This window comes from Alexandromys fortis, unplaced genomic scaffold (assembly GCF_014885135.2).
Source record: "Alexandromys fortis isolate MF-2015 unplaced genomic scaffold, M_Fortis_MF-2015_v1.1 scaffold_291, whole genome shotgun sequence".
Lineage (NCBI taxonomy): Eukaryota > Metazoa > Chordata > Mammalia > Rodentia > Cricetidae > Alexandromys > Alexandromys fortis.
In genome coordinates, this window is record NW_026068163.1 from 1,197,133 (window position 1) to 1,208,365 (window position 11,233).

Consider the following 11,233-nt stretch of genomic DNA (forward strand, 5'->3'; position numbering starts at 1 on the left):
ACTTGCAACCAATTTGCTTTGGCTGCTTTTAGTTATTTATAAGCGAATATGGGGGTTAGAGCGATGGTTAAGAGTTCACTTCTCAGTACCAAATACAGGCTCACAATAGCCTGTTTCTCCAGCCCAGAGGATCTGGTGCCCTCTTCTGGCCATCACCGGCCATTGCACACATGTTCACACAATACAGATACACATACACATAATTAAAAACAAGATAAATCTTAAAAAATTATATAATTTTATTTACATAGGAAAAATTAGAATTCACCAAAAAGCCTTAATTTTACCCGATCTTAGAAAGAAACTTAAAGCTAAGCATGACCTTGTAAAGACAGATGGAAACGGAATGCCATCTTTCTCAGAAGAGTGTTTGAAAATGGTAAAATTCAGTCCAGTGTCTACTCAATCATCGCAGGAAAGGGCACCCGGGGCACTGTCCTTGGTGCTGAATCGGACTTAGGTGTTCTGGGAGGCACCGCCTGTCTGGGAGGCACCGGCTGTAGTTCTGGCTGTAGTTCCGCTGTAGTTTCCACACTGTTGGAGCTTCCAGCATGCGTCTCTCCGGTGTTCACTCTTTCTAACTACAGGGTCTATTGCCCAACAAGTCCCCGTGGGGAATTCTCAGTGGAGGACGTGTTCCGACATGCTTGACCCGGTGCGGCTCTCCTCAGTCCTCAGCTCCATGGTTCCATGCGAACCCGCTTCTGTGCGTGTTTACAGTGACGTCATGACGACCTGGGGCCTCTGGATCTGGATCTGAAAAGAGGAACAGAAGTGGGTTAGGGGTGGGGGTCCTACCAGGTAGAAGGGACGATGGAGGGCTTAGGGCACCGGAGGTGGGTGGTTCACCCGGGTCATTCTTACCTTTTCGTCAGGGTTTATATTACGCAAGGCATCAAAGTTGCTGTACACAGAGCCCAAGTTGATGTAGTCTTCTCGTTCTAAGGGAGGAGGAAGCCCAAGAAGACGGGGTTAGAAAGACAAGCAATCATAAGTTCCTTGAGCCCCAATGATGGGGAGGGTGTTCGCCCCATACGCAGGAAACAAAAGCCAATGGGAGTGTGGTAGACTGCTTGAATCAGTTGCTCCCCAATAGCTCCCTGAAGTAATCATTTTAAAGCTACAGTCGGGTGTGTGTGTGTGTGGGGGGGTGCGTGCCTGTAATAACAGGACTCAAGAGGCAGAGGCAGGAGGATGACAAGTTTGAGGGTACTATGGAATATAGGGAGAGACTGTGTCTCAAGACTGATGTAGACAAGACTGGCTTTGATTCACAGGTCCACTTCCTTCGGCCCCCCGAGGGCCAGAATTAAAGGTGTCCACTACCAGGCCTGTCATTGTTTGCTTTCTGAGACAGGATCTCATGTGTCTCAGGCTGGCCTCAACTTCACAACGTAGTGAGGGATGACCCTCTTCTGTGCTGGGGTAACACAGGCACACGGTCACAAAATTTATGTGGTACCGGAGATCAAAACCAGGACTTCCTAGCAAGCCCTCCACCCAGTCCCCACTCACATCCCTAGTCCCGTTTCTGGAAATTATAATGTTTGCATTTAACAAACTACACTGCTAACCTCTTTGCTGAGTTGTAAGTCTCTTGGTGATGGGCAGATTGCCCCTGGTCTCTCCTCTATATCCCCATAGGCATAGTTTTATGTTCCAGAGAAACGTATACCATCGACTGGCTCCGTGCTTCCCCTAGGGTGTTGCTACAATACCATGTCGTATCTCACCCAGGCTCTAGGTGAGCTTTTGGAGGCGGCACCGAGTGTTCAGGGATGGCAAATGATGCGGGTACCTTTCTCGGGGCTCCTATGTCTCCCACCCTATCTGAGTCTGAGCTCCGCAGAGATTGCCAGTACCTTCGTTGTGGTCAAAACCCATGTTGTTGAAGGCGCCAGGAGTTCTGCCTTCCTCCTCATTCCACTTTCGCATCTGAGTCACTCTGGAACTTTGCCTGTTGGTGGGAAACACCAGGGGACCCAGTTAAGGTTACGGAGTAGAGACAACGGCCTGGCCGGCTGGGATGAGCCACATCCCGGAGAGAGGAGGATGAGGATGGCGAAGGAAGGGGGCGCCAGCCGCTTACCTCTGCGCCTCTCTTCTGTAGCGGAAGGAGAACACGGCCAGGATAACGAGGACCACCAGCAGCACGGCCACCCCGGCTCCCACGAGCCCGTAGACCAGGCTTTTCTGGATGCCCCAGTCGCAAGTCTCTCCGCTGTACCAGTGAGTGTCAGTGGTCAGGCAGCTGCCGTGGGAGGAGGGCAGAGAGGAAAGAGTCAGTCATGCTCCGGCCTCGGCCTCGTGGGTACCCAAGGGGAGGTGCACGTTTGGAGAGAGCTCTGAGGAGATGAACCTTGGCGCCTGTGGGGGCAGAGGCCAGCCTCGGGCCCTGCCTACCTGGTTTTTGGAGGCCGGGTCTTTACGTGGTTGTAGTGGTTGAGTGAAAAGTGGCCCCCACAGTGTTGGAACATTTGGCGGGCATTTGGTGGTGCTGTTTGGGGAGGGTATGGGACTTTTAAGAAGTGGAGCCTCGCTAGAGGAAGTACGTCTCAAAGTGGGCTTTGGGGGATTATGGGCTCTCACCATTCGAGATCCCCCCCCAGAACCATAAACCAAAATAAACGCTCCCCCATAATTGCTTTTGGTCATGGCGTTTTATGGCCACCGCAAAGCGTAATTAATGGACGGGTTTGGAGCTTGTGTACCTCGTGCATGCAGTACCCACAGAAAACAGAAGATGGCATCTTATTCCCCAGAACTGGAGTTAACAGTGGGAGCCAAGGTGGAAGCCAAGTCCTCTTCGAGAACAGCAAGCGCCCATGACTTCCGAGACATCTCTCTAGCCTATGCCTGGCTTTTACACGGGCGCTGTGGATCCGAACTCAGGTCCTCATGCTTGCGTGGCAAGCACTTTACCAACTGAGCCATCTTCCTAACCCTTCCTAGTCCCCCGCTTTGAGACAGAGCCTCTCAGGGTAGCCAGACTGACTTTGAACTCATGATCTTGCTGGAGCCTCTGCCTCCCAAGTGCTGGTATCACAGACATGCGCCACCTCACACAGGGTTCAGTTTGCAATGCCCTTCCTGGTTTTCCTACGCTGTGAGTAGGCTGTACCGGCTCCCTGTCCCATGGAGACACATACAGCCTTCTTTATCTATTTCAATAGCAGGAGACATTTTTAAAAATTATAAAATTACATGTATTTACTCTGTGTGTATATGTTTGTGTGTGTGTGTGTGTGTGTATACTGTGGAGGTCAGAGAGCAACTTGCAAATGTTGGTTCTTTCCTTCTACCATGTGGATCCCGGAGATTGAACTCAACTTATCAGGCTTAGTGGCAAGCCCTTTAACCCACTGAGACACCTCTCGGGATGTGGGGTGCACGTTCTTTCTCTGGAAAGGAAGCCCTGTGTTCTCTGCTAGACTGGGACCCTGAAGCTGGAGCGTCCACCGCTCATTCTGTCTTGAAGCTTCTCCTGACCCACTTTTGTCGACTCTGGACTTGGCCATGCATGTCCCTTTAACCCTGCAACCTGATTCTTTCACAACCGCATACTCTCAAGAGATGCAGCGTGTTATATATAATAATCCCATGACCTTGGCCTCCAGGAGAGGAGCCACCCCACGGGCAAAGTGCGGTACTCACAGACACTGGGGGCCACTCCGCTGCAGCTGGCATTTGCCATAGTGGCAGTCCAAGGAGGATTTGTACCCTGTTGAGCAGGCCGTGACACACTTCCACTTTTCGTCCTTTTGTTCCGCGAAGACATACTGCTTATACTCTTCCTCAACCTGCTCCCAGCATTCCTCTGCGGGGGACATGGAAGAACAGCTAAGAATCAAGAGGCCCAGCTCCTTCTGCCCAGCTCCTCTACCTTCCCGAACCTTTTCCAGAATCTCTCACATTACTTACCTTGAGGAGTGACGACATCTGAAATGTTAATGTCTTGCACTTTAGTGTCTTGTGCGTTAAAACACAGTATAAACCCTGTGGAGGAAACATACCGCTGCCCGTTATCACAGAGGCGGGCGGGAGAGGGGAAGGAGAGAGACAGTGCACTGTGAAGTGTTCCCCTTAGGCTCCTGTGTTTGGGCACTGTCTGGGGAGGCTGTGGAAACTTTCAGGCACGCGGCTTCCCTGGGTCAAAGTAGGAGCCAGGCTAGAAGGCTGTAGACTACTCTGCTTTCACCGGAGCCTTCTGCTTTGAGGGCTTTTTTGTTTTGTTTTTAAGACAGGGTTTCACTTTGTGGATAACCATGGAATTCAATATGTGACTGGCTTGGCCTCCAACTCACAGAGATCTGCCTGCCTGAGGCCCCAAGGCTGTGTTTAAAGACATATGCCAGGGCTGGAGAGATGGCTCAGAGGTTAAGAGCACTGACTGCACTTCCAGAGGTCCTGAGTTCAATTCCCAGCACCCACATGGTGGCTCATAAAGACATATGCCACCACATAGGCCGGGCCAGGACTTCATGAGGAACAGCAGACAGCAGGCGTCTGATCTGCTACCACAGGGCTGTCTGCCCATCCAGGGGAGGCTGTATTCCCACAAGTCAGGGAACCAAAAACATCCTTCCACTTTGGCCTTGTTTCTGACAGGTTTGACAACAGCCCTTTAACTAGTAGGCGTGGAAGCTGGAAATCGCAGGGGTGGGGTGGGGTTGGGGTTGCCAGGCTTTCAGCTCTCTGATGGGCCCCACTCACAGGGTCCTGTGGCTCAGAGGGTCTCAGAGGGTCCACAGCCCCTCTGCCAGGATCCCACACACAGCTCACTGTGCAGCCGGTCATGTGGTGCCCCATCTGTCCCAAATCCCCTTGCTGTTGACGCTCTGCAGGGATTCTCCATCTCTGCACTGCTCCGTGCCCTCCCACCCAAGGCTTTCTCCCAGTGTGACGGGAGTGACAAGCTGGGCACAGATCCCAGTGACCCACAACCTCCACTGGCCTTTCTTCCCTAAACCTCACCTGCCCCAGGGTCAAAAGTCAGGGGAATTAAGGAGTCACCCTCTGAGAGCCCTTCCCTCCAGGAGGGCCTTACCTGTACAGTTATTATCAGCACCGCTTACTTGAACCTGGGTTGCATTTATGATTTTTTTCTGCACATCATTTTTGATTTCCTGAAACATGTTGGTATAGTTTAAGGTGTACTGGGCCTTCAGGATGACATCATAATCCACAATGATACTGCCGTTCCTGGGGAGATGGAGGTGGCACCCTTGAGCATCCTCCTATGGTCACCCTTGCTGCTCACCTTTGCCTCCTCTATACTCCTGGGAGGAATTCCAGGCAAGAGGGTTGGGAGCTCAGGGCTAACCTGGGCTATGTAGTGAGCTCAAGCTACCCTTGAGTACAGAGAAAGATTTTATCAGGAAAGACAGAGACAGAGGGAGAGAGGGAGATGAGAGAGACAGACAGACACACTGAGAGAGACAGACAGACACACTGAGAGAGACAGACAGACACACTGAGAGAGACAGACAGACACACGCACATACACATACATGTATCAGCGAGCACTGGAGAGATAGCTCAGTTAGTAATGAAGTCTCTGATGGATAAACACAGAATTCAGGCGCTCAGGTAAGAGTTGGCTGTCATGACATACATCTGTAACCCCGGCACCAGGGAGAGCAGAGGCTGGTGGATCGCTTGATCTCCTGTGAGCCTAGCTGAATTGAGGAGCCCCTGGCTAAATGAGAGACCTGGTTACTAAAAATAAGGTGGAGAGAGAGATTGAGGGAGAACACTCGATGTGGGCCTCTGGCTTCTACGTCTATTCACACACAGAGAGATGGAGGCGTGTGTGTGTCTCTGAGCAGGCACACACACACACACACACACACACAATATGTATGTGTGACAGAGAGATAGCTGAGACTTGCACCCAGAAAAAGTCACCAAGGACCCAGGGAAAAGACACCACCCTTGGTCTCAGACTTCCCGCCACCAGAGCAGTGGGTGTAGTAGAGATTTCTGTTGTTCGAGCCACAACCGCTGGCATTCCCGTGCAGCACCCACTGTGGGCTAGCACAGGTAGCCCCCCAGTTGGCCTCTGCAATCATGACTGTTGTTCCCACGCAAAAGACCTTCTTCTTGCCAGACCCGGGTACTCACTTCAGCCCTTTGATGAAAACCCCGGCATACTCAGGAATTCCAGCATAAATTATCGCCATCTGAAAGGCAAGGGGCCAATGTGTCATCCTGGAAGTCCCACCTTGGGGACTTTCTGTGGGATAGCAGTACTCCCCAGTCCTCCTCCCAACTGCTAGCAACCCGGAGATCAAATATAGAGTCCCTCGCCAGAGACCAGGCCGGTTCCGGTACCTTCTTGCAGCTCCCAGGCAAGTCTCGCTTCCCATCCCACCCCCCACCTGTCCTGGCTAGCTGAGAAGCACACACATTTGACAACTCAGTTGCCATCTTAACCCCTCCCTCCAGATTCCTCTGGGTGGTTGGGGGGGTGGGATGGGGCTGTGTGGTCTCCCGGGGTTACCTGTTCTGAGAATGTCTCATTGAACTTCTTGAATTCATCGGATTCCTGGTCATTTAGCTCTTTACTGAAGTTTTGGCTGGTCACTCTGACAGTCACTTCCACGGTGGCAGAGACTGTGGGACTGTCTAAGAGGACAGACAGAAGCACCGATCACTGAGAGGGACCCTTACCAAAGAAATCCCGATCCCCGGAAGCCCCACCCTGGATGCAGGGAGGAGGAGAATACTGTATTCCTTAGGGCTTATGGATGGTAGATAAATCGATTGTATATTGTACATCTCATAAATGAAAGTTGTATTTAACCTGGGCAGTCATCTGGGATGTAACTCAGTGGTAGGATGCTTGCTTAGTAAGATCAAAGCTTGGGTTTTGCCACCAGCAACACAACACACAAACACACACACAACACAACACAACACACACAACACACACAGCATTTGACCCATCTAAGCTACAGTCCACTCCTGTTCAACCACACAGCCAGCTGTGAAAGGTCAGGTGATCATTTTTCCCTTTTCTTTATTCATCTAGTCTGATGATTTTTCTGTGTGTCCACGCGTCTGCCTGTGGGAGCTACAGAGACGGTAGGTTCCACACGCCACCAGCCCAGGAAAAAAACCCATGTTCAAGATCTGAAGTAGGATTTCCACAGAGCAGCTATTGCTCTTCCAGCGTGGGAAAGTCAAGCAATTCTGGCTGTGGGCGGCTGTGCACCTGCAGCTGCGCGGTGAGGCCAGAGGACGGCATCAGGCGCCGCCACCGTCTTTGTTTTGGGGGATAGGGTCTCTCAGTGGATGGGAAATGGACGAGCTGGTCAGCTAGCCCCAGGGGTCTGCTCGGCTCTGCCTCCCCCACAACTGGGGTCACAAGCATGCACAACCACACCCCCTCTTTTTTCTACACAGGTCTTAGGGATTGAACTCAGGCCCTCACGCCCGTCAAGGCAAGCATTTTACCAACCAAGCTGCCCTCCAGTCCAGAGTAAGACACTATGACTCCAACACGGTAAACAGGAGGCCACCCCTCTGCCACCATTGTGTAGTTAATAGCTTGGGTTTTTCAAAGATTTATTTGTTTATTATGTATAGTGTTCTGTCTGCATGTGTGCCTGCAGGCCAGAAGGGGGCACCAAATCCCCTGGGACAGGAGTTACAGATGACTGTGGGCTGCCGTGTGGGTGCTGGGAACCGAACTTTGGTCCTTTGCAAGAGCAGCCAGTGCTCTTAACCATGGAGGCATCTCTCCAGCCCTGTGTATTTATTCTTACATGTGTACCGCGTGGTGTGTGTGTGTGTGTGTGTGTGTGTGTGTGCCTGTGGAGATGTGAGAGCCGTGTGCACCTGCACAATGGAGGTCAGAGGTCAACATTGAGTGTCTCTCTTTGTCGATTTCCACCTTATTTTTTCAGACAGGGTATCTCGTGGGACCGGGAACTCACCAGTTTGGGTATGCTGGCTGGCCGGTGAGCTCCAGGGTCCCATTGCTCTCTGCCTTCCCCCCATTTGGGATTATGGGTGCACACTGCCACACCCAGCTTTTTAGTTGGGTGCTGGGCACCAAACAGTTTTTCCTGCTCCTGTGACAAGCACTTTACCAGCCCTTGATTCCTTCTGTTCGTGTTATATTTAGTTTTTATTTGTGTGTGGAGGGGGCGCATGTGTGGAGGTCAGAGGACGGCGTGTGGGAGCCAGGTTTCTCCTTCCACCACGTGGGTTCCAGGAGCTGAACTCCTGCCTTCAGGCTGGTGGCGAGAGCCATCTTGCCTGCCTTTGTTTTCTTTTCTTTTTCTTTCTTTTTTATTTAGAATTTTTTTTAACACTTTTTATCACCGTGTCAATGTGAAATATGGAGTGACCAGATCTGAGATCAACAGTGTGTATCGCTTTGGTGGGAGACTGGAGTTCAGTTCCCGGCAGCCCAGCCAGGCAGTCATAATTCCTGTAACTCAAGTTCTAGGCGGCCCGACTCCGTCTTCCGCCCTCTGTGGGTGCCCACACATGCAGCACATGCATACGTGCACACACACACATGCCCTCCATGTGCTCACACACATAAATAAATCTTTAAAAAGATACGGGCCATGAGACGTAGGGCAAGGACAGGTGCTGGCGGGAGATTTCTATGCTGGGCACTGGGGAGGGAGAGCCCGGCCTACATCTGTCATGTGACTGAAGTTTCACTCACCTATCTCGATGCTCTCCACTACCTCCTCACACCGGGGTCCGTTGAAGAGGCTGGTGCACTGACATTTGAGGCCGTCCCACGTCCCTCCATTCTGACAGCTGACAATCGGAACGGGATTCTGACAGCGATCCCCCGAGAAGCCGTTGGGGCAAAGGCAGACCTTCCCTGTCCAGGATCCTCCATTCAGGCAGATCACTGCAAAAGACAAAGCCAAGATCTAGTACACATTGGGGTAGCATGCCACAACTTGACGTGTTCCGGATGCTACTGCCCCTCACTCCTCTCCTTTTTCATCGTCTTCTTTTTCCCTGCCTCCCTAATTTTCCGAGATGGTTTCTCACTATATAGCATAGGCTGGCTTTGAACAGGCTTCAGCCTCCCGAGTCCTGGGATTAGAGGCCAGGAATGTACCACCATGTCTGGTTTACACCCAGTGACCTTGTGAAATTGGACATTTGGACAAGACCCTACGTTCACAGGACAGTCAGCATTGCCCTCGCTTCACAGACAGAAGCAGTGTAGACAGAGTCCTATCCAAGCGCCCAGAGAGATTGATCATCAGGTCGTCTCACAGGTGTGGGAGAGAAAGCAACGGGAAGGAACGGCATTATATCAGAAACAGAGACAGAGACGGGGTGAATCCGGGCCGCTGACCGGTGCTGAGTCCACCAAGGGTAAATAGGCATCAACTTGCCCCTCCATGCCCAGGGAGAGTCTGGGGGCCTATGTTTGGCTGTTATGACTGTTTATAACTTCTGCTAGTCAGAGACAGAGAGCTCGACAGAGAGACGTGGTAGGACAGGCAGCAGCCAGCCATAACTCCCCGGGATCTGTGCAGCTCAACTTCAAATAGTTCAAATTCTCATTGTCTTATGTATTTATTAAATGCAATGTGTGTGTATATGTATGTGTGTGTGTGTGTGTGTGTGTGTGTGTGTGTGTGTGTGTGTAGTCCGGATGTTGTGTCACGTGTCTTTCTCAACTGCTCTCCACCGTTTATGTTTGGGTCATGACACACTGACCCTGGAGCTGCCTGATCTCACTAGCTTTGCTGGCCAGTGAGCCTCGGGGATCCTCCTGTGTCTGCCTTAGACAAGACTAGTCTCCTCAGATTTACATGGGTTCTGGAGATCTGGGCTCAGGTCCGTCTCCTTCCATAGCTGGCGCTTCACTGACTAAGCCATCTCCCCAAACCATTTATTCACTTAGTTTTAGCCTCTCTCTCTCTCTCTCTCTCTCTCTCTCTCTCTCTCTCTCTCTCTCTCTTCCCCCCTCTCTGTAATATATTGTCAGAACTAGACTGGGCTGTATGTACTATGTAACCCTGGCTGTCCTCAAATTATCACTTTTCTGGCTTTGGATTGCTGAGTGGACGATTACAGGCTCCAGCTACGATGTTCAATGTTAGTTCATGTATTTGAGCATTTATTTAGTAAATTATTGAATACATAGGAGGTCCTTTGTCAGTGTAGGAGGGCGACTGGAAAGAATACCTTACACTGTGAACTGCACACTTCACACAGAGTACAAATGGCAATAGATTAAAATAGAACAAGATTAGACAGCAAGGAGAGACAGTGCAAGGGAGGACATCACATCGAGATCAGACACAACACTGGAAGAGAGGGAGACCCACTACTGCAGGGTGACAGGGGATAGAATCGAGTCAAACTATTGATAAGAAAGCAAAAAAGACAGGTGTGATTGCCAGGGGCAAACAGGTCTTGAAAACCAAAGAAAACAACTGACCCTGAATACTGAAGTATCAATGACCAAACGTTGTAGAGGGAAAAAAAAGCCAGAGATTTAATGACATCATTGAACGTTTTTACAAAGGGGATGACCCAGAGAGACAAATAGATAAACAAGAAAAAGGTAAAAAATAACCTGCAAAGATTGAAGCAAGCATGCCTGTGTTTTATGTGTGTGAGTGTGAGTGTGTATAGTTTCTGTGAGTGTCTGTGTATCGGCATGTGTGTGTGAGTATTTGAGAGTATGTGTGTAAATATGAGTGTGCAAGGGTGTGAGTATGTGTGAGGGTATGTGAGTCTCTGTGTATGTGTGAATGTGTATGTGTAAGTGTGTCTGAAGATGAACAGGAAAACTGTGCCCTGCTGTAGCAGATGAAGTATACTAGAATAGAAGCAGGAGGAAGCGAAGAAAAATGTTAACAAATTACCACGGAAGACATAAAGATTGAAAAAGTAAAAACAAAACACTAGAACTTTGCCAAAATAAAAGGAAAATTGAAATGGAAAAAAGAGAGAAGGGGGAGGGTCATAAAATAAGATATACAAAATGACATATGCAGGGGCAGAGGAGAAATACAGGAAACAGAAAGGGAGAGAGAAAAGAAAAAGAACTATAAAGAAGAGATGTTACAGAGAAGAAGGTGAGGAGAGAAGTATGAAAAACAGGGAGAAAAACATTCAAAAAATAAAAAGCAAAAACTAAAAAAAAAAGATAAAAAAAGACAGGAGAAAAGAAAAGAAAAAATCTTACCCATAGTGGTGGTGACAACGGAGGTGGTAGCAGGTTTAGTCGTGG

The 11,233-nt window shown here is 50.1% G+C and overlaps 1 protein-coding gene across 1 annotated transcript; it reads right to left on the bottom strand.

The window, feature by feature from the left end:
• Positions 1–217: 217 nt before the first annotated feature.
• Positions 218–11,227, bottom strand: LOC126491926 (mucin-17-like). The gene is made up of 11 exons (XM_050127903.1): positions 11,189–11,227; positions 8,687–8,881; positions 6,503–6,627; positions 6,124–6,182; positions 5,048–5,202; positions 3,922–3,996; positions 3,655–3,817; positions 2,090–2,251; positions 1,863–1,957; positions 865–941; positions 218–756 (listed from the first exon to the last, which is right to left on the bottom strand). The coding sequence occupies exons 1-11, from the start codon at positions 11,190–11,192 to the stop codon at positions 715–717; spliced, it is 1,152 nt and encodes a 383-aa protein (XP_049983860.1). The 5' UTR covers positions 11,193–11,227; the 3' UTR covers positions 218–714.
• Between the last annotated feature and the right edge of the window lie 6 nt (positions 11,228–11,233).

Bases quoted from the DNA above. Each gene is read 5' to 3' on its own strand.
- LOC126491926 (XM_050127903.1), bottom strand. The intron at 3,997-5,047 runs GTAAGGCCCTCC...TTTCCTCCACAG, and splicing joins TGCTGATAATAACTGTACAG to GGTTTATACTGTGTTTTAAC. The intron at 757-864 runs GTAAGAATGACC...TCCTCTTTTCAG, and splicing joins ATATAAACCCTGACGAAAAG to ATCCAGATCCAGAGGCCCCA.